Source organism: Gossypium hirsutum, chromosome D07 (genome assembly GCF_007990345.1).
Source record: "Gossypium hirsutum isolate 1008001.06 chromosome D07, Gossypium_hirsutum_v2.1, whole genome shotgun sequence".
NCBI lineage: Eukaryota > Viridiplantae > Streptophyta > Magnoliopsida > Malvales > Malvaceae > Gossypium > Gossypium hirsutum.
In genome coordinates this window covers 28,857,541-28,885,287 of record NC_053443.1, presented here as the reverse complement: position 1 = coordinate 28,885,287, position 27,747 = coordinate 28,857,541, and the positions used below count along the sequence as shown (strand labels likewise).

At 31.7% G+C, this 27,747-nt stretch overlaps 2 protein-coding genes across 3 annotated transcripts; one reads left to right on the top strand and one right to left on the bottom strand.

The window, feature by feature from the left end:
- Nucleotides 1–6,149: 6,149 nt before the first annotated feature.
- Nucleotides 6,150–9,612, bottom strand: LOC107956152 (protein MAINTENANCE OF MERISTEMS-like). Its single transcript, XM_016891886.1, has 5 exons — nt 9,257–9,612; nt 8,962–9,141; nt 8,792–8,873; nt 8,557–8,691; nt 6,150–6,353 (listed from the first exon to the last, which is right to left on the bottom strand). Exons 1-5 carry the CDS (start codon nt 9,610–9,612, stop codon nt 6,150–6,152), a joined length of 957 nt encoding a protein of 318 aa, XP_016747375.1.
- Nucleotides 9,613–22,831: 13,219 nt separating this feature from the next.
- LOC107954650 (EH domain-containing protein 1-like) lies at nt 22,832–26,277 on the top strand. 2 transcript variants are annotated; one of them, XM_041096476.1, is made up of 8 exons: nt 22,832–23,741; nt 23,833–24,166; nt 24,448–24,566; nt 24,680–24,782; nt 24,884–24,933; nt 25,455–25,557; nt 25,843–25,918; nt 26,069–26,277. In XM_041096476.1, the coding sequence occupies exons 2-6, from the start codon at nt 24,139–24,141 to the stop codon at nt 25,554–25,556; spliced, it is 402 nt and encodes a 133-aa protein (XP_040952410.1). In that variant the 5' UTR covers nt 22,832–23,741; nt 23,833–24,138; the 3' UTR covers nt 25,557; nt 25,843–25,918; nt 26,069–26,277. The 2 variants fall into 2 exon arrangements, with proteins under 2 accessions (XP_040952410.1, XP_016745759.1); XM_016890270.2 differs by having other exon boundaries at nt 23,830–24,166; nt 25,734–25,918.
- Nucleotides 26,278–27,747: the final 1,470 nt, after the last annotated feature.

The window sequence follows — 27,747 nt, the reverse complement described above, 5'->3', positions numbered from 1 at the left end:
CGATTGAATCATATATTGAACTTTTTTTTGGTTTTGAGATTGTTTGGCAATCACAATGGGTCCCATTAATTTAGTGTTAGCTTTACCAGTTTCATTTTGGGATTAATGCTTGCAAATAACTTAAAATAAATGTTAATTTTGACTATGTTTGAATTGGATTTCACCTATAACAAATTGGTCTCAGGTTTATTGATGGTTGTCATATATTTTTGCTGGCCTTAGAGACTATTGGGAAGTAGTCTTGGTAACCCTCTTTTTCAGTATTTTGACAATAATTTGATTGGGCACTATGAATCTGTATGATGATCATGGGGGGGGGGGGGGGGGGGGCCAACAATATAATTGGCAAAAAAAAAGGCTATAAGAATGGTCTTTATAAACTCTTTGTTTTCCTTTGTTATGGGTATATTTATGGTTTCAATTGATTTCAACATCTAAGAGATGTTAAATTAGTATAATTGTTATATTCCTTATTGATTTGTTTCTACTTGTTTGAGTCTCAAATACGACCGTTTTTTATCTCTATGATATGTCTAAATGTGAGGATTGTTTGAGTGCCAAGAATCAATCAAGAGTTTTACATGTCAATGCTTTTATCCAAAAAAACAATAGTTTTGCTTGACTACTTCAATTCCACCAAAAGTTTTAGGTGTTAGTAACCATGAACACCACTAGAAATGTGATTGCGTCCTTATTCTTCTTTTACTTTGGTGTTATACATATTCACGTGTTTTCTTTACTAAGCAGATGGTTTTCTCACCTCCGCAACTGTGTATGGCCAACCCAAGAAAATATCATGTCTTGAGGATTTTGAGTTGAAGGTCATGAATCTTTATGGATGGGCCAAGGTAAATACTAGTTTGTTCTAAAATGTTCTTTTCTTGATTCACAAGAATTGTACATTATTGTATTTATGATAAATTTTTTATATTTACTACTTTTTGAGAATGCATAGCTATTCAAAGGCTACCAAGCGTAACATTACTGCAATACTTCAATCATGTTGTGCTCATAAGTGGTAAATTGGTGAGACCAAAAGGCATCCCGAGATGGAAAGTGATATGAAGAAATCAATGGCAGCACAAATCCCTTTTTTTTTTTTTTATTTTGGGAATATTTTTAGAGTTGTGTAAGTGGGTGGAAATTAAGAAATAAACAGTTTGCTTTTGGTTTTGTGTATAGAGTGATACTTCGTATATATAAAAATGAAAATTATCTTTTTGGATCAATATTGTATTTGGCAACTATGATCTCAAGAGATTATTTATAATTTTTATTATTCATATTTAATAATAATTATATTAAGATATTATTAAATTATATATCATTATTTTTATTAAATTATATTTAATAATTATTATATTAAAATATGATTAAATTATTTATTATTATTAATTTACATTTAATAATCCTATTAAAATTTAATAACAATAATTATCTACCTAAAAAAATTCTGCTAAGGGTACTCTAGTCATTTCAGCTTCTTTTTTATTCTATAACATCATTCCATTCAAACAAAAATGACTATACTATTACAGTTGTATTCTATTCCATTCAACCAAACAATTCAATTACTAATTGCAACTCTATTCCATTACAGCGAACCAAACATGGTGTAAGAGTTTTGATTGGTTGAAAAACATTCTCCAAACATTCTAATTCCATTAAAACTCTTTTTTTTTTGCAATTAATCCCATTAAACCTCCTTAATTTTTCTCATTTTCAAATTAATCCCTAAACTTATAAAACTTCTAATTTTACTTTATTTCGAATCAGTACCTAATAATAATAAAATAATTATCTCAAATTCTTTCTTCAACATTTTTTTCAATACCCCAATTTATCAATTACTTATTTCAACACTTTTGAGCATGAGACTTACATATATTCATTGCATGATTAGTCTCATATTATAACAATTCCACCAATTTCTAAATAGTATAGGAAAGTAAGAGTACCAAGGTAGTATCAAGTACTATCTCTTGGATGCATTTATACTCAAAACCAAACTTCATTCACTAAATCATCTACACTAGCTGAAATTCCATATCCATCATTTCCTCAACACAAAAATAACTAAAATAACTTGTAAACTTTAAAGCTTCTAAAGAAATCAAAAATATCAAGCTAAGAGAGGTGGAACACATTACTAGACTTATTGAACTTTGTCTCTTTAGCTTCAATTTTCTCTATAAAGAACCTATGAAACCCTAACTAAAACGGAGAGACTAAAGGTGGATTCAAGCTTAGAGATGAGTAATGTAGTTGATTTTAGCAAGAACTCAAGGTTTGGGATTGAGATCTTAATAATTTTTAAGAGAAAGACCAAAATAATGAAAAAGAGCAAAAACTCATACAAAAAGTAGGAGGGACAGCTAGAAGAAGAAGAGAATGCTAATTTTAGCCTTTTCCTTCTTTTATAATACCAAATAAGATCAAGTCAAACTTATTCAAAGACCAATTCAAATTTGTGGTCCACAATTTAATCACCATTTCATTCACACCAAATGGTCCAAACTCATTCCATATATCAATTATCTATGTACAAATTCTCCACATCAGACAAGAAAAATTACCATTGTCCCTTTTTGTCTATTTGCATAATTTTTCCACATCAAATAGATATTATCAACTCATTTCTAATAGATCATATTTAAATCTTATTGATAATCCTTGTATAGTGGAAATTACATTTTTACCTTTTTTCTCAGAAAAATTGGAAATTTACAATTTAATCTTTGTACTTTCAACTCTTTTCCAATTTGATCCAAAAGTGATTTTCATCATGCCAATACATATTTCATATTTTTCTCATGTCAAATAATCATGATAACTTAATTTCTCATTTTGCTTAAATTGCATTTAAGTCCCTCAACTTTTAGAATTTAAAATTTAGTCATTTCCACATTTCACATCCAAAATTTTTTTTATTTTCATTTCCAATATCAATTTTACTTTCATAAAAATTCTTCATTTGAATCAATTCCCAAACTTTCTCGAAATTTTACTATGTTCGATCCCGAAATAGTGAGCTTTATATAAAAATAACATGAAAATTTGATTAATTACAAAATAACCCACTTTTTTTATTATGTACGTAAATGACCTTAAATGAATAGTGAAATTTGGTGGAGCCAAAGAAATTGGTGCCACCCACTTGCCACGTCAGCTAATCATTGGCTACTATGATTAAAAAAATCAATATTTTGGGTGGAGCCAATCTATTTGGCGCTACTTGTATAAATACTAGTCTAATACCAATATTTTTGAATATCTTGGAGGCCAAAAATAAATAATAGTGGTGGAAGCATAGCGAATGGCGCCACCATTTTAATATGTCAGACTTTTATTTTAGTTTCAAACTAAAATTAGTATCCACCTTCAGACTTTTTGTTTTAGTTTTTCTTTTTATTTTAATTTAAAACTAAATTATTATTTATTTGGTGTAGCCATAGAGAATGGCACCACCACATTTAATATGCCATGGTTTTTTTGTACAATTTTTTTAAAAAAAATTAATAACAAAAATTATTTTTTTATTTTGGTGGAGCCATTCTCTTTGGTGTGACCACTTTGATGGTGCCATTGAGATTGCATGACCACCATAAAAATGAATTTTTATTTCGGTGGAGTCATTCTCTTTGGCATAACCACCTTCGTGATGCTACATATACGAATTTTTCTAGACATTCTTGTAACACTTGAACTAGAAAAGAAGAAAAAAGAGAAATTGTTGTGTTTAGTAGGAGAGCTTAGAAATTGTGTTGAAGATGAATAAATCGGTGTTTTTTGTGTACATTCATTTTTATAGCAAAATTGTAGAAGGTGATATGGTTGCGTATTTCAAGGTTAACAGAGAGTAGGGTTGCAATTCAATAAAACTGTGAAGCTAGAAGAAATGAAAAGAAAGATCAGCGCAAAAATAGTTATATGTTGTGGAAAGGCGATGTCCAAATTATTTTACAAGTTTCTAATCTCTATAAATCCATTGAAATTTAAGGAGATGCAACTATTAGATGATGATAACTTGGGCACTATGATGGAAATATGGTGGTCGAATGGGAATGAGAACCCCAACCAGTTGAGTTATTCATTGAATTAGTCGATTTAGAGCCTGTTGAGAATGTTAGTCCAATAAGTCAACATCGCAAATTTGACTTTCATCTTAATGTCAGATGGAAAATCAGTCAGACTGTAGAGGGACATCACAAATGCCTGAAAATCCAAATTATGGTGGTAGTTCGTATAACAACCCTATCCCGGATCCCCGTCTACAAATACAGTCAGAGGTGATAGGCACCGATGCAGACGTCAAAGAAGGGTCTGATATAGATGAAGATTCTGATCACAACATTGAAGATTTTAGTGACCTCGATCTTGATAAAGTTCCAGACGATATCGATGATGAAGGCTCAGAGGAGGTTGAAAATGTTCATGCCCCTTCTTTTGAGAAGCCGAGTCGTGGCATTATTTTACGGAATGACCCTATGGCCCATATATTAAGCATAGATCCAAATACAACTCATGCACCCGAATTCCTCGAGTACACTGATATAGTTCCTGGTCACAAATTGGTGTCAAATTTGCAATTGGAAGAGTTATTCATTGGGAAACGGTTCGAGAACAAGGCAGACTACATGTTTGCCATCAAAAAGTACAACATGAAGGTGTCGATTGATTACAAGGTCGCAAAGTATACACGGGCATTATGTTGGGGAATGTTGGAGGGTTGACGAAGGGTGCGGCTGACAGGCTCGAGCTACATTTATACAAAAGACTCAACAATGATAAATACGAAAATTAGAAAGGCGACATGATGTAATGTCATACGTGCACTATCGTACGTATGATGCCAAAAGTATCCGCAACTGCATCAAGCCACTGATGAAAGATATCCCAACCATTAATGTGTCGGTCTTGATTGCGAACATGCAAGTTGTTAGCTTGATTGATCAAACTGAAATTTCCAAAGGGGGCGAATTGGTTTGTTTTAAATTAAGAAAGCTAGAAGAAAATATACAACAATGAACACAACAATTTAAAGTGGTTCGGCCCCAATTGCCTACTCCGCTACCTTAGCTTTCCACAACTAAGGATTTTCTCAAATTCACTAATTTGTTCAACCTTTGAGGACAAGGTTTAACTTTACAACTCCCTTAATATTTCTACCCAAATCTTAGGACACTAATACTCTCAAAGAGTAAATACAAAGAGCAAACTAAGAAAAATCCTTACAAGATCAGAATATTTGTCAATTGAGCACAAATAGGTAAGAGTACACTTGAGTTAAAGAATAACAGTGAAAGCTCACAAGTGTATACAACAAAAGTATGAAATAATTGAATACTAAGGTTGAATTGAATGATTTTTCGACTTTATTATCTCTCTTGTTGTTGTAAGGCCATCAGAAGCTGGTATTTATACTATATAATTCATTTCCAACTGTTGTGGTTGTTAGGAGAATAAATAAAGTTGTTGGGAAGGAAATACCATACCATTAAATTCACCTGCAACCAAAAGCATCGATATTTTTTGTACAAATATTGATACTAGTAGCATTTAATGTTTGATTCAATGACCATTAAAATTGGTTTCCAATAATACCAAACAATGACTTATCGATATAATTTTATGGGTATCGATACTTTTTGACATTTTTGAAAGTTCATGAAAGATATAATGCAAAATTGGTATCGATATAAATTTTTGGTATTGATAAAAATCAGTAGGTATTGATATGGTTTTAAAGGTATCGATACTTTTTGTTTGTGTTTAAATTTTTATTCAAAACAAATAGCAGATTTAGTATCGATAAAAATTAAGGTATCGATACATTTTGAAAAACATCGATACTTCTTGTAGGGAGCAGCTTTAAAACTTATTAGAAATCATTTTAATTAAGTTGAAGAGTTTAAATCCATTTTTAGAACTTTTGCAAAATTATTGTAAGTGTTTAAAGAATTTTCTAAGATGTTTGAAAGGTTTGAAGTATTATTCATGCGTTGAATTCTTTTTTCAAAAAATTCTTTTTATTTAAAGATGTTTTTGTTTGTTATACCAAAATAATTTATCAAATAAAGCTAGTTCAACACAAGCCCGGTTCCAGTATAGAGTGTCGTACAGGAAAGCATGGTAGGCGAAACAAATGGTCATAGCGTGGTTGTACGGTGACTGGGATGAGTCATACAATGAACTTCAGCGGTGGATTCCAATGATGCTGGAGTACGTGCCAAGAACTGTTCTAGACTTGTAGACGTTGCCTTATAGAGGCCCAAATGGGGATCTTGAACCGGGGAGAAGATTTTTTCACCGATTTTCTGGATGTTTGATCCATGTGTTAGGGTCTTCTCCCACTGCAAACCACTAGTTCAAGTTGATGGAATGTGGCTTTATAGAAAATACACATAGATACTACTAATTACGGTTCCATAAGACGGTAACCTAAATTTACTACCAATCCCCTTCACCATCATGAAGTCAGAGAACTCCGAATCATGGGAATTTTTCCTTAGGAACTTGCGGAGGCATGTTGTCAGGCAAGACAACATTTGCATTGTCTTTAATAGATCCAAGGGTCTTCTTACTTCGACTCAGCGTTTCGAGGTTTCATGGAGGTCTGTCTACTGCATTTGCCACATCACTGTCAACTTCCACATAGAGTACAAGAACAAAGACTGACGCTAACAAATCATGAACATGTGTAAAAATATCATATGTAAAAGTGTACTTGTAAATATTTTGAATTCATTTTACTAAAAGGAATGGTGACCAATTTTATCGGAATACATACATATGGTACAAGTTGGAACCACACTAATTCAGGCATAAGCTGGCAAGGTTGGATATTGATTGGTGGGGTCTAATCCTTCTCTCAGATAGTGGTTGGGTAGTTGGAGTGGTGGCAATGGGCTCAATATTTTGATGATCGGTACCAATATGGTCATATGATGACCAACCTCATTAAGGCCGATAATTTCGTCTTGAATCGTATGCATCAGTTGCCAATTTCATCAGTTTCTTAGCTATGTTTTATAGGCTGAAAAACTTGATGTAAAAAATGGGGTAGAGAGAAGCAAAACTGATGAAAGTTGGACACATGTTCATTGAAGATGTCAAGAATGCCATGGAAGACAATACTTGGAAGTCGAGGTCGATGAATGCAAAACTATATTCTTGGAACTTAGAAACTTTCTAGGTGACAAAGTGTATCAGTCGACCTGCAAGGATCCGACCAAGGTCCTACTGATTTGATCTCTGAAACAAGCATTGCGAGTGCTACAGGTTCTAGACACTTCGGTACTCGTGTGCGCATGTGGTTGCGGCATGTGCAACATTCAATGTGAATGTCGAACAATATATAGACGATGTGTACACGTTTCAACACACATTACATATTTAGGGTAACGAGTTTCCCGTATTATGGGATGTATCAACATGGGAAGTGCCTCCGCCTACGTTCGAGATGGTTTCAGACAAGTCACTACATAGGAAACTCAAAGGTCAAATGGAGACAACAAGGATTCAAGGTGACATGGATGTCAAAGAACAGCTCGAACCAAAGCATTGCACCATATACAAAATAGTCAGCCAAAATCAGAGCAAGTGTCCACATTGAAACGCCCATACTGGCCAATTTGCACAGTCTAGAGGAAATTAAATGATGTACCTAATTTATTTTTTTTTGGTATTATGGAAATGAAAATTGTAATCGTGCTTGATACTTTGAAAATGAAATTATTTTCTTTACGTTTAATTCAAAACTATTAGTGTTTAATTTTAGCTAAAGTCTTTAGTGTTAAGTTTTTATTTAAAATTAACTTATATTTTTAATTAATTATAAACACATATACAACTTTTAATACTTTAAAATGATATTATAAGTTATACAAAAAAATCAAGAAGTTGTGGAATTATAAATCAATTAAACAAATATCAAATAACACTTAAAATTTATAGGTATCAAAATTAGAATAAACCGGGAGTGGTATCATCATTCAGGGTGTATTGAACACATCATGAAGATCTGGCACTGAATCGAATATGGTCGGAGGCGGGGTGGAGTACATAGTATCACCGATAGGTGTTGATCCAAACATATCAAATATTATTGGTGATTGTGGTTGCAGGTAAGTTGAACTGCAACCGCCTATCTCCAGGTGATATGCATTGCTCTAGGACCCCTCCCCAAAAGCGTCAACCCATTGGTCTAGTGAAGTGTGTGTGTTCAGAGGTTGGTCCTCCGGGTTAGGCTTCGCCACTAATTGAGACCCTTGTCTGTACCCCTGATTTGATACTGCCATAATTTGCACACCATATAAAAAAAGGTGCCCTTACGCCATGTCACAATATATGTATTCCTCCAAGGGACTAAAGTCAAACATACAGGATTGCTTTTAAGGCTGCCTCTCAAACCGGGCATTCCATAGTGCTATATATAGTTGATGTTCCACGGCCCAATCCACTCTGTCTTTTCCCCTCTTAGTCTTACCGTAGACATCATCAAATCGTTGTGGAACGTCCGGAAAAAAATTGTTTGTATCCAAATTGTCTGATAACCTGATCGACGTTGTACCACTCAACAATTGAAAAGTTTAAAACTGACGTATTAATACACCACAAATTTGATTTAGCATGAACCCACTGTGGAATAAGGGTTGCAACGTTCAGTGCGGAATACGACATCCACAAGAGCTACACAAAATAATAGAATGAGTTAGTTAAACGAGTCAAGTAACATGCTACAATTAAATAAGTTAAATCAATGTTACTCAATTAAAATTATATATATTACTTTGTCTCCGACGGATGCCTTTATCATTTGTCGGTACACTATTAGTGTCTTACTCGCGCCAATACCCGGAGACGTGACCCATCTGAAACTAAAAGAAACACGTTAGCCATAAACTATAAAATATTATCCACACTTATGAGTCATTAAATGTTAAGTATAACTTTTTTTACCTATTTACAAGTGGCCACCTATAAAGCTGGTGCCTAACAGACGCCAAAAACGACATCCTATACAGCGTCCAAGACTGCAGCAGTAGCAAAGAACCAATCATGTTATGTTCCCCATGATTTGTGTCCTGAAAAAGCTCTTGGTACAATGTCGCCAACACTGTTAATCCCCAGTTGTAAGTACTGGCACGATTGAAATCCTCAAATAGAAGCAAGTACATTAAGTGAACCCTATTAGACGTTGCATTCGACATAAGTACCCCCTATTAACTACAAAATATAGACTCGAGTAGCGCACCTAAACTCGTTTTCAGTGGTAGTGCTTGATAAGTCCTTGAAATTTGCTCTCAACCATGAAAATGTCAACGTCGTGAAGTTATGTTCCCCATCACCAAGGGATTGTTCAAGCAAGTTGTTACATACCACCGAATGTTCCAACATATTGCTTCGCCCTGTCCCCATGTCACCATCAACTTGTAGCCCACGTTGTATAGTGACGTCCTCCAATATGATCGTGCACTCCTCGCATGACATATGAAAAGTGCGGGTCTTTGAGCGCCACCGCTCAACCAAAACAGATATTAGGTCCACCCTCAGGTCGAACTTCCAGACCAATGCCACGTCTTTAAATCCCGCCAACTGTAAGTAAGGCATGACCCGCTCATCCGCATGATACTAGGAAAAATGGATCCGCGACCTCAATACCCAGTACTCATCCTATATGGTAAAATTTTTATTAAAAAATGATAATCAAATATCTATAAAATTAAATTTTATGGAAAACTAAAAAGTTAATATCTCAATTTGAATACTAAATTCCGTCCCAAAATTTTAACAAATAAATATAATTTATTTTTGGTTTTCTAAATAAATTAAACCGAAGAAAAGAAATTCCTTTTTCCAATTCACGCCAAAAATAGCATTTTTGGAAAGAAAATGTTTATAAATAGTTGAGCAAATGGTTAATTCACAAGTAAGCCCTCGGCGCTTTCCATTTCTTAAGAAGTACTTCCGCTGACTACTCAATTATTATAATTTATTCCAAAATCATTTTTACTACTTAATTATTATAATAAATTACATATAAAACACTCAATCAAAATTCTTAAATGTTGAATCCAAAATTCAATCCAAAATTGTAAGCATAATTATCATCATTTTAATACGAAATAAGTAGTAAGATAATGATAATAAATTGAGTAATGAAGTGTTAAAACATTATTGGTTTTTACCTAACTATCTTTTGGATAATCAGAGTAACTAAAATCGTAGCTAAACTAATTTTTACCTAACATAACTAATTTAGACATTAAATAAAAAATCTATTTATTTTTTAACTAAGCTTTTAATAAACATACCACACTTTGTAAATAAATATCATATATAACATGCAAATAAATAATTTGTGATTTAATAATTTTATTGTTTCATTAACCTTCAATAAAGTGTAGTCCGCATTTACTCGAGAAGACATTCTAATATATGCATAACTTTTAAAAAATTAAACTACCCCTTCATAAATTAAACATTACATTACAATAACTACTTTTAATATAGTACATGCATATCAAAATATATTTACATACCTTAATCCTATTTATTAACTTCAAATTTTAAATAACACCAACTAAAACAAACACAAATCCCTTTTTCTTTAAAAGAAGCAGTCGTGGAGGAAGGAAGCCTCAACTCAGGTAACTATTTTTTTTAAATGTTAAAAGCAAGCCAAGCCTCCAGACCAGTTACGTCACTGATTCCGTTGATGCGGTTGACGTGATGTGACCGATTAATCAATTTTTTATATTTATTTTTGTCCTCTCTGTTATTATTTTTTTAAAAAGTCCTAATATTGTTTATTTTATGCGTAAATACTCTATCTCATTCTTTTTTTCAGCTAACTCCCTGTCCTACTTTCTTTTTTTCTCATTTTTTCCAAACTTGCTTTTCTTTTTTTATCCTTTTTTGTTTCACCCCTTACATTTTTATTTTTTTAGTTACGCCCCTTATCAAATGATTAATTCACATTGCGTAAATAATTTAAATGAAAATTATTTTACATTCCTAACATTTCAAATAACTATTAATTTACATAATTCACAAATTGTATTTTACAAAATATAATTTTACATTAGCTACCTTCCAAAATAATTTCACATAACTTACTTTAGTACATGATTTACATTTTCCTACATAATTAACAACATAAACGGCCAATTTTAACGACAACACAAGCAACTTTCTCAATACTAATAAAACATAATTAAACAATTTATTTTAGACTGATAGCATTGTGTCTTACAAATTGAAAAATACCATGTTTAACCGCAACACGAGCAAGTCGACCGAGTAAGTTTTTCAGTGCTAATATTTTGCAGCTCGGACGCTCTTAATATTGATGATCTCACTCGTGCGGTTCAATTTGGGAGTTCAATGGACTTTCAATCATCCCGATTACCCAGAGAATCCCAAATAATCTACCCGTTGGTTGCATAACCAATTTGAACCCTTTATCGAATAAATCACTAGCAACTGAGACCCCTATATTTACTTGAAATTGTCGTCGAAAATGACCATTAAATATGCGAGTGTCGAAGCTCTATCGGATTATCATTAAATAAAACATACCTTCAAATTATAAAATTTTCTAAATAAATAGAAACACAAAAACATAAAAATCAGTCCTAATCTTCCTCCCCTTCATCCTCTGACTTAATAAAATTTTAAAAAAAAATCACCTTAGATTAAACTCCCATTGGAGTTATATATAGTCATTTGGTCAAGCCAAAGAGAATGGCTCCACCAAAACAAATAATAATTTTAGTTTTAAATTAAAAACTAAAAAAAAACTAAAGATGGTGGCATCATTCTCTATGGCTCCACCAAATAAAATACTAAAAAAAAATATAACATGTTAAAGTGGTGGCACTATTCTCTATGGTTCCGCCACTATTATTTATTTTTGGCCCTCGAATTATTCAAAAATATTGGTATTAGACAGGTATTTATACAAGTGACATCAAATAAATTGGCTCCACCTAAAAAATTTATTTTTAATCCTAACAGCCAATAATTCCACCAACTTTCACTACTCATTTCAGGTCGTTTACGTACATAATAAACAAAAAGTGGATAATTTTTATAATTAATCAAAATTTTTGAATTATTTTTATAAAAAATTGAAATAGTGCTAAATATCATATCAAAATTTTTAGAATGTTACTACAACCGTAAAATCTTAATTTATCATAATTGGTTGTTTTAGAGGTCAAATGTGACATCTTTCATTATGTTGATGTTACAAAATCTTGAATGAATCTCAATTGTCGTGATTAGTAAAAATCCCCAAACCAACATAAAAGTTTCCTTAAGGCTTGATTGAAGATAACTTGCATTTGGAAAGATAGTAATGCCTCAAAATTTCATAGAAACTTGATGGACGTTAATTGTCTAGTGCTTTGATCCTCCTTAGAAGAAGGTGTGCTCTACTTTGTCAAGGTAGCACTACTAGACTCCTGTAATGTTGCACTCCTTTATGTTAAAAAGAAGCTTGAGAGCGATTTCTTAGACAAGTGGCGCATTGATTCATATGTAGCCTTCAATGTTGAGGTGCAGATGCTTCGAAGTGCGTTGATCATCCTATAGTTATATGGAGGGGTGATTCCATTTTAATTAATGGGTGCTTTGCAAAAGTGTTATGCAAGGTGTACATATAGCTTCATAGTTAAGTGACAAAATTGATGCATGGCTTCTTGACGGATGGGAATAGCAGAGTTGATTGTGACCTTGATACAAAGCTCCAAATCTAAACATGAGAGTGTATGTGTAATCTCTATTCGGGTTCTTCCATTAAATTACATTATGAGCCGAGCATTGTCCATAGTGAAGAATTAGTTGTATAAAGAAATTAGAGCGATCAGACATGTAAATTAAAAAAAAAATGCAACAAGGAGAGGAAGATCTTGTCTAAAAGGATATGCATTTGCTGCTCTGTGAAGTGTGAAAAATCATGGACTCAAGGGACCTTATTTATAATGATTGGAAATCAAGTCCCTATAGGTGTATGAACCAAAGCTAGATACTAAATTTGAAGTTAAGTCCACTTGAATTTCTTTGCTGAAGGCAAGGATTTTGTCCTTAAAAAATAAGGGTAAACTACATCATTAGTCACTTATTTATGAGTAAGTTTTCATTTTGATCACTTAACTAAAAAAAGAATTACAGTTTGATCGCTAACATTTTCGAAATTGTTTTTCTTTTTTCACCCAACATTAAGTGACTAACAGTAATATTTTTTAGTTGGTATAATAACAATTTTAATTCTTTAACTTTTATACTTTCTGTCAATTTGACTCTAACTATTTATAAAATTATTAGTATTCTAATTTGGAAAGCTTAGCAAAATAATTGAAATCCACGTGACTCTCACTCACCCAAAACACTTTTTTCTTTTTTGTTGCCAATAAAATCCGATTTTATTGGAGTGATTTTCGACCTTGTTCCATGATGCAGACAATTTTAGTACTTGATGTAATTAAGCCAATTTACATAACATTGTTCCAACTATAGATGTAATTAAATTTGACTTGTTTTTTTTTTTTTGGGGGGGGGGCATATTCCTTGATTTCTTTTAAATTTTAGTGTTTGGGCCAAGTTATTTTGCAAACATCAAAATTGGCCCAGACCAGAATCTATCATGTTATCATCATTTTTATTATTACTTTTATTATTATTTCTATTTCCTACTTGCATTCATATTGCTTTCCTTTCTTTCAAGTGAAAATTGGTCAAAAAAAGACCAGTAAAAATTCAAATTTAAATTTTTGGGTAAGAAAATTTGAATATAAAATTTTGAAACACAAGTAAAACAAAGTTTTTGGAAGACTGGAATTCAATAAAAATCAAAATAAGAAAAAATTAAAATTATAGTGAAAGAAAATCAAATCTTTCAAGATTCGATTCTCGATTTCTTTTCCCTCTTTACAAATTTTGGTTACAAGAAACACAACACGCCAAGGTATCAGTGAGCTCATCCAAAGAATACAGTAGCCAAAGAGCAATTTTTTTATTTTTTTTATTTTTGGAGAAAGGTAATTTCAATTCTTGGGATTCGTAATTCGAATGCTTATAGGATTTTTTTTCAAACAAAAAAAAACCTTTTACCAACAAATATCTAGTAATGTGGTAAGAAATATTGTACCATTAGAAAAAAAATTCAAGTTTGAACATTAAAGATAATGACCAAAAAATAAATTTAAAGATACATTATTAGAAGAGACCGTTACAAACTCTTAAAAGATTAATCCCTATAAATCTTAAAATAGGTTTTAGGTTTGATTATGTGAAAATTAACTTACTAATATTATTACTTGTTACACCTCAATTGTTCGAACCGAGCAGTAGGTCCATGAATTGTACAAGCAAACCCCTCGAGAGGATCACTTGTGAGGACCCTCCAGGCAAACAACTGAGCAAGCCTCAGTCATTAACTATCACACCAAACTCATATTATTATGTCCCATCCAAAGTGAGACAAAGCACATCATAGCATCACCTAGCCTTGACTTATACCATCAAATCATTTGGTCAATTGGCTCTCATATATCAATGATAGCTTAACACATGGCACCTAGGAATAAGAGACTAAAGGTATATAAGGCCCTGAACAAACGACGGCATGGGATTGATCCATTAGTCTTTTTTCTCACCCCTCTTTACTTTCCTCTACTTATCATCTCCAGTTATCTTATTCGATGGTTCTTCGCGTTGTACTAAACAAGATAAACCATATATCTCCACTAGCTTCTCCACCTTATCCAAAGTGACACAAAGCACATCATAGCATCACCTAGCCTTGACTTATACCATCAAATCATTTGGTCAATTGGCTCTCATATATCAATGATAGCTTAACACATGGCACTTAGGAATAAGAGACTAAATGTATATAAGGCCCTGAACAAACGACGGCATGGGATTGATCCATTAGTCTTTTTTCTCACCCCTCTTTACTTTATTCTACTTATCATCTCCAGTTATCTTATTCGATGGTTCTTCGCATTGTACTAAACAAGATAAACCATATATCTCCACTAGCTTCTCCACCTTATCCAAATTACCATCAACATTATTTAATTATAAATTTTGGTCAAATCAATCATAAAATTCGAACTGAATATTAAAAAGTTAATATCGATATTTTTAGATATCAAAATATATAATTTTTGTCAAATATAAATATCATATATAAAAATATATATCAAATTACAAAAAAATTCAAACTCAATATCAAATAATGTATTAGTCACCTAGAAAATCTTGAATTTCCTTACGAGAATTGAGTTTACCGAACCAAAATATACGTATTGGAAGAAAGCATGAGAAAAACATTAAAAAAAAAAGAATTAAAGTTGATTGAAACACAACTGTAGTAACAGCACAATCCTGAATTTTATCCCTGGATGAAAATTACCCTTTACCCCTTATAAAAAAGAAACGAAAAGAATGAAAAAAAAAGAAAAAGAAGTTTTAAATCATTGGATTCGGGTCTAGTTAGCACCTGCTCATTAACCCACGCCACTATATGTGGATTTAATTTATATTAGGACTTAGTGTCTCTTTGGATAGGTGTTTATTTTTAGTGTGGTATGTTTAATTTTTTTCACATTATAATATTTAATTTTATCGTTACCGTTATTTTTATATTAACTGTAAGTAAACGCACCGACCGTACAAAGAAGACCTTAGCAAAAGAGTAATAATAAAAAGAAAACAGAAAACCAATGTACATGAAGGTATTTGGACAAAAAATCAGGAATACCCTAATCAAATTCTATCTTTATTTAATTTATAATAAATTTTACTTTTTATGATATAAAAGTAAATGTCTTATATTCTGTCTGTCCTAGTAAAATTGTAACGATTGATATTTTTAATTTTAAACTGTTTAAACTTTGATCTCAATTATTTTAAATATTTTAATTAATTAAAATATTTTAAAATATATATTTATAAATTACTTTAGCTAAAGTTTTTAAATATATATTTTAATAAATTTTAGGGTAAATTCCATCAACAGTCACTCAACTTTAAGATAACTGACAAAACAGTCACATTTGTTTCATTTGAGTCATTCAACTTTAGCAAAATAACAAAACAATCCTTTTTACCGTTTTCCGTTACATATGAAACAACAAAGTGACATGACAGATGACAGCTTGTTTGGTGTCATTAACCGTCCAGCTGGTCGGTTAGCACCAATTTAAATAGCCCCTTTAGCACCAATTTAGGGTTTATGTAATAGAATAAGAAGAGAAAAAGAAGAGGAGGAGGAGGGGGAGGAGGAGGAGGAGAAGAAGAAGAAGAAGAAGAATGGGAGAAAAAAAGGGATTTGGGATGGTTTCTGTCCAAGGCAAAGGGGTTATCAAAAGGAAATAAGGGTTTGTTGTCAAGGATTAAAGTAAGGCTCTTGAGAGATTCAGTGTCGAGAAAGGCTTTTGAAGTGAAAGCTTTAAATCGTGGAGAATCGAAGAAAGATAAGATTGGTTTAGTGCAATTATGGGCAGGGGATGCTTGAGAGCTGTGATCAGCCATTAAAGTTTGATTGTTGGTCACTACTTCGGACCTATTCCTTAGCATACCTATCTATCCTCTTTTTATTAGATGGATATTAGAATCAGACCCCGCCAAATTTTTAATATGAAACAATTGCAAAAGCAAGGAAAGAATCAGAATTTGACTAGAACAAAAGCGAAAAAAAAATAGTGGGGAAGTAAAAGATGGAAGGGGAGAACCCAGATCTGAAAGCTCCTTTTTTCTTCTTATTTGTGTTGAGTGTTTTTCTTTTTCATCTTGTTTGTTTCCTCTGTCTAATCACTTTGTCAAACTTGTTAGGTAGAAAAGAAATGAGAAGACAATAAAAAGAAATTGAAACCAAAATTAGGATTTAGAAACTGGTAAAATACTAAAACCCATATATTTCTCTCTTTCTCCAGCTTTATTCTTTTTATTGTCCTTTAATCTTTATTTTTTGTTCTGGTTACTTATGTACTGTTATTGACCAAAATTAGGCAGAGAAGACTTTTTTTTTGTTGGCGATTTAGTATTTCAAGAACAAAATTCTCTGTGCAACAAAGTTTAGCCTTTGAAATTTATCCACAACAAAAGAAGAAGAATATTGGGGAAAAAACTAACCCAATTTAATGGTGGTGCAAGTGGTGGAGGCTGGAGTACTTGTCGATGTTGTTGGTTTGTTTGTAGGGTTAGTTGAATTGGGGTCGTTGGACGCTTTGAGAGAGATTTTACAGTCTCTTCTTCTTCTTTTTCTTCTTCTTCTTCTTCTTTTCTGTTATTAGGGTTTTTTTATTTTTTTTAAATTGGGTGGGTTTCCACTATGGCCATCCAAAGTGGCTAGTTAATTGGCCATGTCACCTATCTCGTAAGGTCTGTAATGGAAAATGTTAGTGGGTGACTGATTTGTCATTTTTTGATAACATTAGTGACTGTTTTGTTATTTTTTTAAAGTTGAGTGACTGAAATGAAACCAATGTGACTGTTTTGTCAGCTACTCCAAAGTTGAGTGGTTGTTGATGTAATTTACTCTAAATATTAAAGATAAGAAGTGAAAATTTATACCAATAAAAGTCAAGATGTAACAAATTTAATAGCATGAAGGGAGTATTTAAAATAGTGGAATTAAGTTTAAAATCGGAATAAAAGTTATCTTTCAAAAATATTATATATAGTTATTGATTATTTTTATTAACTTGAAATTTTAATTTTTTTTAGAAATGGGTTTTTTACTAAAGTAACCCAAAAAATTAAATATTTACAAGAATGACTCAATTTCAAAAACAATGACAAGAATGACTTGAAATGAATAGTGGAGGGCGGTGCCGGCACCCCCATGGTCGGCACCCAAGTCCATCATTATGTAATCATTACTTTGTGATTGAGTCGGGATAAAAAAAATTAATTTTTTTTGTGTTGGCACCCATATATATATATATTTTAGACTACTTTTTAAAAATGCAGGTATTCCATTATTTAAAAAAAGAAACGAAAAATAATTTTAATCAGTGTCAGCGTTGAAGTGATCGGCACTGGTTTAAAATTAAAAAAAATAGATTGACGAGGAAAAGAGCTGCACTCCAATGATGTCAGATGGCCCAAGGGACGTCGACGATAACTGACTGTATACTGGAGCGAAGACGACGAATAGAGCAAATGGAGAAGGAAGAAGAGGAGTAAAGAGTGAAAAATAAAAATAAAAAATACCTATTTCCAAATTCCAATCAAAGAAAAGATTGAATATTAACACAAATTAAATAGGAAATTAAAGAGAGTTTAAATGGTCGAAATTATGAAGCAACCAATTTCAAACTCCAGAAGAAAAGATTCAATAGAAAAAAAAAGACAACTGGAAAAAAAGTTATGTAAATAATGTGAAATCACATTTTATTTAATGATGATGATAAATATACAACTATATCCATATTAAATACACCTAGAATTTCCATGAAAGAACCATCAGCAAGAAACAGGCAATTAACAAAGTAATATTAAACCAAAGTCTCTAATTAAAAAAAATTTATTTATATAGTTGCCTTATATCTTTCCATATATGTATAATTTTAAAAAAATCGGCATACATCATATAATTAATTATTTTCATTTAATTTAATTTGAAATATTTCATATAATAAATTTATTTTATATTACATTTTCAATTTAACTTAATATGAGAATTCTTTCCATTAATTTTTAATTTTATTTAATCATCACAAATTATTAGGATTTATTTAGAATAGTGCAAATCCCTCTAAATTAGTATTAATATTAATTGATTTGATTTATTTCTTTTTATATATAAAAGCTTATTAAATACATATTTTTTAATTACTTTTTTATGAAAAGATAAATAAATTAAATCACCTCAATTTACAAGAGGGATTTAGACTATTAATAATCAATTACTTAATTGTTTTGTTTTGTTTTAATGGATGATTACTATTTCCTTCTCTTCTATATTAAATTTTTTAATAAATATTGAGTTTAATTTAATTCCATATGTTTAGCTAATTGAGTTTTTTTTTTAGGTTGCCTTTATTGATAATTTCCACCATTTAAACCTTCTTTGAGTTTTCCTTTTATTGGGGTCAATATTTAATTTTTTTTATTGGAATTTGAAATATGTTACCTCATAATTTCGGTCATTTAAACCCTCTTTAATATCTCCTTTTATTGGGGGCCAATATTCAATCTTTTCTTTAACTAAAATTTGGAAATAGATCTTTTTATTTTTATTTTTATTTTTCACTCTTTATTCATCTTCTTCCTCTTCCATTTGTTCTAGTTGCTGCCTTCACTCCACTATGCAGTCAACCATCACCGACGTCCCTCGGGCCAATTGACACCATTGAAGTGCAGCTCTCTTCCTCCTCAATCTATATTTTTTTAAAAATTTTGAATCAGTGTCGACCACTTCAACGCCGGCACCTATTAAAGTATTTTTTTCTTTTTTAAATCATGGAATACCCGTATTTTGAAAAAGTAGTTGAAAAAATACATATAGGTGTCGGTCATGGAAGTGTTGGCACCAAAAATATTAATTTTCTTATCTCCAACTCAATCACAAAGTAATGATTACACGATGATGGATTTGGGTGCCGACCATGAGGGTGTCGGCATTGCCCTCCACTGTTCATGTCAGGTCATTCTTGTCATTGTTTTTGAAGTTGGGTCATTCTTTTAAATATTTAATTTTTTTGGATTAGTGTGGTAAAAAAGCCTTTAGAAATATTTATGGAAAATAAGTTGAAATTTTACCAAATAATGTTGGGACAATGTCATATTTTGTACATGTACTTTTATAAAATGTTCAATGTGGTACATAGACTTTGAAAATGTCTAATGTGGTACTTTATTTATCAAGGTGTGTATTTTCATGGTATTTGGAGTTAACACTATTAGTAATACTAAATTAGCCAACGAAAATTCAACATATGAATTTTTTTTCCAAACTCCCGATTAACACATGGATAATATTATGTTAAGTGAAGAAAGGATATCATCAACTGCGAATAACTTAACATTGGTCGAACCACGTCTAATAAAGTTCTATTCCTTCTCTCCGCCATGTAATTCTATTATTGAGTTCTCGGCGCGGTCAACTAGGATCATATCTCATTCTCTAGGTTGTATACTAACAATTCATTTGATAAATATTTTCTACATTAATCTAATCGAAGTGTTTTTACATGCAAACCTAATTGTTTCTCTACTTCCACACGATACTCTTGAAATTTATCAAAATATTCACTTTTACAGTGCATTAGCTATAAATAGTTATACCAATAGTAATTATCTATAAAGGTTACATAATAATCGTAACCACCTCGTGCACTGACATTCATGGGGGCATATACATCATTGTGCACAAGTTCTAAGGGTTGAACAACCCTCGTTCCTTTTGCATTAAAAGATTGTTTGGTCATATTACCTCCCAAGCAATATTCACATTATGGAATATTAGCGTTCCTAAATGTACTTAAGATGTTATCTATCAAAAGATTAGTGATTCTTTCTTAGTTAATATGGCCAAGTCTTAAATGCCAAAGGAGCACCTCATTAGAGTGAGAAGTTTTAAGTTTCTTATTCATGATTTTGGTTTCTAGCAGTATGTACATCTTTGTTTTGATAAGATAGAGATTGTTTTACATTCTTCCATTATATATGAAAGAATAATTTCTAAAAATTGCAGTATTATTATTTAAATTCACAGTCAAGTCGTCTTTAAATAAACAGGAAACTGAAATTAAGTTTTTTTTAAACTAAGTACACAGAAAACGACATTTAAAAATCTTCTTAAAACTATCAAAATAAATATGTACATCTCATACTGTTTTAGTCGCAACATTTTCACCATCTCCGATTTGCAACGAGAGGCTCTTATCTCTAAGTTCTTTCATTTCCTTCAACCATTGTAAAGAAACACAAACATGGTTAGTGGCTCTAGAATCAATGACCCAGCGGTATATTGAATATTCCACTAAGTAAGTTTCAATTATTAAAAATTTCATACCTTTTCACTTTGTGGCTAAGTAATCCTTCCACTGTTTACAGTTGGTCTTGAAGAAACACTAAGATTTTGACAAGCCTCTAGGCTTTCTAGTTCTCTTCATTTTCACTTTTTGTGGCCTAGAGGACTTAGCCTTATCTCTCTTAGCTTGTTTTCCCTTCCCTTTAAAGGAACAAGAAATTGTTAAATATACAATCTGTTTTTCAAACATGTTGACTGTTATTCGACATCAACTTTTAGAATTTACGTTCCTTCATGATTTTTTTAAGCGTCAATTGCTTGTTCACAACGTTATATGCCGTACTAAAGTCATCAAAGTCCTTCAACAAGATTTTGAACACAAACTCAATTTGTGTTTTCAAGTCCAATTCGACCCCATTGTCCTCGGCCTCTGTAAAGTAGCTCATAAGAGATCTCATGTGATCTTTGATTAGAGTGTTGAGTTTTTTATAGGCATTCATTAAAGTAGTTATCGTGGATTTCGAGCCAAAGCAACTTGGCCCACGAACATGTCCTCTAGTCTGTAAATCATCGGCTTGGCGAAACCACAACTCTCTTGTAACGACCAGATTTCTAGATAAAAGTGAACTAATCGCACCGTACTGCCCATCCAAATCCCACCATACTCTTCTTTTAGTTTTTTTTAAACCCTAAATAAGAAAGACAACCTCATTTAGCGAAGTCATTAACCCCTTTCTTAAATTTCCATAATAAAACTCGTACCCTATTCAAAAACCCTATTTTAACAAAATTCAACTATCTTTGAATTATTTGTAACCCTATATTTATAATACAAACGTGGTGATCAGTTAGACCTTTAATTAATTAACATATCTTTTTTTATTGACTAACATCTCTTGTTTTTATTGACTCCTTTAATTTTAATTTAATAATTTTATAATTTAATCTAAAGAGGTCAAATTCAAATTATTGTTTTGATATAATTTTTGATTTAACAAGAGCTGAATCATACTCTATAGGATTTGAACCTTGGACGATAGGTTTTGAAGACCCACGTGCTACCGAACTAAACTAATATCACTTTCTTATCATAATAAATAAAATTGTAAAAAAAATCCTTTTATTTTATAACCCTAATACAATACATTGTATGTCGTATATAATATGAGAAAATGATAGATTGAGCAAAATTGCATCATAGGTTGTGTTCAAAATTCAAATTCTTTTTGGTTTAGAGGGTTTTATGTTTGGTCAATGATAAATTAATGTATCAGATTTATATGGATAGGAATTGAATAATATAAAATCATGATTAATGTCTCAATCTTTAATAGAAATTTGATATATGAGAGATTAATTGCTTACATTGGATAATTCTAACTTAATAATTAATTACAGCCATTTAATCACTTTTTTGTTATTAAAATATATGATATTTATTTTGAGAGTACTTGAATTTTTAAAAAAAATTAAATTTAATAATAAATTTTTTATAAAATCACTTAAAATGAAATTATTTTTTGTGGTGTTTTTATGAAAAAAACCGCAAAAGGTAAGTAATAGCTGCGTTTTTATAAAAAACACCACAAAAAAAATTTTTACTTTAAAATAAATTTTAGAAGACAAAATAAAAAAATTTTACCATAGCAAAACGACGTCGTTTTGTATAAAATTAAATAATTTTTTATGGCATTTTTGTAAAAAATACCGTAAAAAATAAATAATAGCGACGTTTTTTTATAAAAATGCCACAAAAGATATTCAAATTCCCGCTCACTCCCAATAAAAAGGATTTTTGGTTACCCGCTCGTTACTCCCTCTTCTTCTCATGTACTTAATTCTTTTTCCCTTTTAATCTCAAAATTCCATGAGTTTCTTTGCCCAACATCTCGTAATACCGTTCAAATCCCTAAACCTTTTCTTTTTCTCTCCATGAATTTATATATATGCATATAACAAATGATTCATTGATTTGGGGTTTTGTTTCTCTCTGAATCAGGAAAAAAGGGTTTTCCGATCTATACCAAAAGATCACAGGGTTTGATCTATGGAATTCCTTTTTCAGCAATGTATTTTCATTTTCCTTTCTCAGTTTTGTTTGATTTTTTTACTTATTTTCTTTCTCTTTCCACTGTTTCGAAGCCAGCGTCTCTTTTGTCGAAGCCATCGGAGCTCGGTAATTGTTCTCAGCTTCAAGTGATTCAGCTTCGTTCGAATCGATTGATCGGCAATGTAACAGCGGAATTCTCTGGGTTGTCTCGTTTAAAAGAGCTTGATTTGGGTTATAACAAGTTAAATGGTGAAATCCCAGAAGAAATCGCATTTTAGATGGAAATCGCCTTACAGGTAACATACCAGATTTATTTTCAAACATGTCTAATTTGAAGTACTTGAATTTATCTAGAAATAATCTTGAAGGTGAGATTCCAAGTGGATTAGGTTCTTTATTCAATGATAGTTCTATATTTTCAATGAATGAAAATTTATGTGGTAAGCCATTGAATAATGACTGTAAAAATGTGAGAAAAAGAAACAGAGGAAGCTGATTTTGTTGATTCCTATGGTCGTTGGTGGTATTGGGCTATTTGTCGTGTTTTGTTACGGTTACATTTACAGTCTTCTACGGTGGTGGAAGAGGTGGATGACCGGAGAGAAGAAGCGGAGTACGGGTAGTGCTAGTTCAGGAGCAGATCAAAGTCGTGGAAGTTCAACTTCTTTTCGTTGAAGTTCAACTTCGCTGATTCAGGTACGATTTTAGCTTTACTTTTTGTTCAAATTTTCATTTTACGATTTTTTAATATTTTATAATGTTAAGGTATGCTGATATATTGCAGTAGACTTTGAGAATATTAGACCTCCTGTAATGGAAGGCTTAGATACATTAATCATGGTATGTGGCTTCTTACTTTTACCTTCTTAAACTCTATGTTCCATATGCTTAGTGTCTGGAATTTCTTATCATTTTGCTTGATTTATTCAAAGAAAGAAAAAATCTTCAAAGTCAAGTAGCCTTGAAGGCAATGGTATGACTTTCTTGTTGTAACCTTTGATGATTAGTTTACTCCGATTTCACTATCATATGTTATTTTTACAAGTTGGGGGCTTGCAGGTAGTTCTTCAAATCAAACATCACCTGCATCTCAATGGTTTTCTTCAAAATCATCAAAGAAGGTTTGTTTGTCATTTTATAGTTGATCTTCCTTTGCTGCTGATGCTCTTGTTACTACCATTTTAGTCTAGGTATAGGGTTTAAGGCTATAAATAATTCCTTTATTTATATCAAATTCATATTTGTCTCTTTATTTTACTTCCATAACACTTACGTTTTTTAGCTTTGGTATTTGTGTTGTTAATGATGTTAATATCTGTCTAATTCCTTTACTTGATCCTTTTTTAGTGTGTTTTTATTTATCTGCATCCTTAGCATGTGTAACTAATCCTTTCTTGTGTAGAACAAATATCTTTGTCCTTTGTGACTTCAATTATAGATGGCTTAAAGAGATTGTACCTTCAGAAGTTGAAGCCTTTAGAAGTTACATATCATTTTAATGATTTTGTATCCCCATTGTTGGTGAGTGAGTTGTAGATCCAACTCAGTTTTAACTATCCTTGACTATGTGCTAAAAGTTCTATTTAACAGCTCTGTAAAGCTAATCAGCTGGTTCTGATTTTTGTTTATTGCAGACAAATAGTGATTTTGATGCCAAACCAATGGTTATGCTTTTGGGTCAATATTCCACTGGGAAAACAACCTTCATTAAACATTTGCTTAAGACTAGTTATCTAGGCAAGTGATCCTCTCCCTCTAACTCTCACTCTGACTCAGACAAATCACTAATTTAGAAGCCCCCTCCTTTTTCATTCATATATTTTTGTTATTATTTTCAGGAGCTCACATTGGACCTGAATCAACAACCAACAGATTTGTTGTTGTTATGGTAATTTAGAATTGTTGTTCTGCAGATCTAGCTTGGAGAGTTTCCATTACTTGGTGGTTTTAAAATCAATTTTGGAAATTGAATCTTAATTTTCTGTATACTGTCTATACTGCTTTGTTTGTTATCATTGTTACTGCAATTATGTTATTGGTTTTGATGCAGAACATATATGTTTTAGCAAGTAAATATTTAGGGATGGGATACTTGTATTTTAAGCCTGAAAAGTCATTAATAGGTTGAATAAATACTGCTTATAATTTTTGTTCAATTTTTTCTTGAATTTTGATGAACTCCTTTAGTAATTATTTGGGGCTTGTTATGTTACGAATTGGTATTGAGTAGATATGGATATTCTCTGAGAATTTTTTTTACTTGCATCATAGCCTTTTTTATGATGTTTGCCTTGTGTTTACAAAGATTTTGTATTTTGTTTTCTACCTAGTTTTTTTTTGTGCTGCCTAATTTGTCGAACTTCTAGCATTAGTGAAGTTTTTGTTCAAATTACTTGTGTGCTATCATAGGTGCTATTGGCTGTGGTTTATAAGGAGCTACTCCAGGCATGGAGGATGCCAAAGAGCAAATTGTACAGGAGTACAAAAATTCCACGCTACCATCTCAAATGAGGTTGTGTTCTTAACTTGATTCATTGTGGAATATTTGATTGGTTAAAGATCTTAGCTACGTACAGGATTAAAATTTTATTCTCTGGAGTTCTATAGTTGCTTTTGATTAATTGGATTGATTGGAATTTTAGGTGTTCATTTGTAAATTTTCATAACTTGTTTGTTCTATTGTTTCAGAAACTGAATATGACCTACTTTGATTGCTGTTATTTGTGGGAAAATTAGTCTACATTCTTTAAGCTGATCTTAATCTGCTTCTTACATTGTTTCATCCTTGGGAAGAAAGTTTCCGAGATGCACACGAGTTTGGAAAACACGAGTTTTAGAACTTGGATCTAGCTTACTCTTCAGCAGAACTGGAGGTAATATTTATTATGAATCACAATTAGGTTGTGTTTGAAGCATTTTCTATTTACACGCATAAATTTCTGTTTTCTTTCACTTTTCCTCTCCCTACATGTGTGGTTTGTACCTTTTATCTTTCTCATGAATAATGCATGTTTATATTGCAGGATATAGTTTGGAATGCCTTCAATGAAACTTGCAGACAAAAGATGGTGCAGCAGACTGCATTGTATTTTTTATTACCTTGCAATGTGTATAGTCATAGGCAAGTTTAACTAGTCAGTCTGTTTCTCATATGTATTATTTATTTTAGTTTTGATTCTAAATTTTTATTTTTACTTTAATATTTACGACAATTTGAGTTCTAACTTTTGGATTTTACTTGAGTTATTAATTTATTATTTTAAATTCTAAAACTAAGTTCATTAATTTTATATTTAGTTTTAAAGTTAAAATTTTCATAGAAAATTTAATTTAAATAATATATTTTTATTTATCCTTGAAAGTATATTTAAAGTTTAAATTTAAAAAATAAAACATAATATAATATTTATCATAAAAATAAATATTATTTGATTAAAATATTTTTTAAATGTTATGTTTGGCGTTTTACGAGAAGCGCCGCTAAAGGTTTGTTCTATAGCGGCGTTTGTGAAAAAGTGCCGCTAAAGATCCTGATCTATAGCGGCGTTTGTCGAAAAGCACCGCTAAAGGTCCTGATCTATAGCGGCGTTTGTGGGAAAGCGCCCCAAAAGGTTTAGATCTATAGCGGCGTTTGTGGGAAAAGCGTCGCTAAAGGTCTTGGTCTATAGCGGCGTTTGTGATAAAAGTGCCGCTAAAGGTCACGGTCTATAGCGGCGTTTGTGAGAAAAGCGCCGCTAAAGGTCTTGATTTATAGCGGCGTTTGTGGAAACGCGCCGCAAAAGTTAGTGACGCGTTCAATAGCAGCGTAAATACTTTTAGCGGAGCTCCTGTTTTGGTGTTGTGAAAGCTTATTTCCATAAACTGGTTAGTATCAATGTATAGAATTGTTACCTACCTATGTGAATTAATCATTGGATGTCATTTTGCAATAAGTGTGTATGAGTAATGTTGGATGAGTTTCTTAATTTAGCGAACTGTAAATATGGAAATGATTATTGTGTGAAAGATCAAAATGGATGTTCCTTCCTTGATGCACAAGCTCAATATCAGAAATGGAGGAAAAGATGGCAACAAAGGTGACCGTTGAAGTGTGATTGTGATGGGAGAATTGAACGGAGATTAAATATATGTGTTTTGCCTCCAGTAAGGCATGTAAATGCAAACTGAGATTGGTGAAAGACCCCGACCTTGCGGGGGAACACAAATGTGTTCAAATTAACAAGGGGGATTTGTGGAGGTAGGTTGGTATAAATGAAATATGGGCTCTTCGGAGCAATGAAAAGGCCAAAAGCTAGCACAAGGAAGAGTTCATTTGTGAACTGTCTAAACTACGTATATGCGTACTAATTATATTAAGTTCCATGTGTGAACTATCTAAACAAAGTATATGTGTATTGATTATATTAAGTTCCATGTGTGAACTATCTAAACAAAGTATGTGTGTACTGATTATATTAAGTTTCATTTGTGAATTGTCTAAACTAAGTATGTGTATGTTAATTATATTAAGCTCCATTTGTGAACTATTTAAACAAAGTATGTGCGTGTTGATTATATTAAGTTCCATGTGTGAATTGTCTAAACCAGGTATGTGCATGCTGGTTATATTAAGTTCTATGTGTGAACTGTCTAAACCAAGTATGTGTGTGCTAATTATATTAAGCTCCATTTGTGAACTATCTAAAAAAGTATGCGCGTGTTG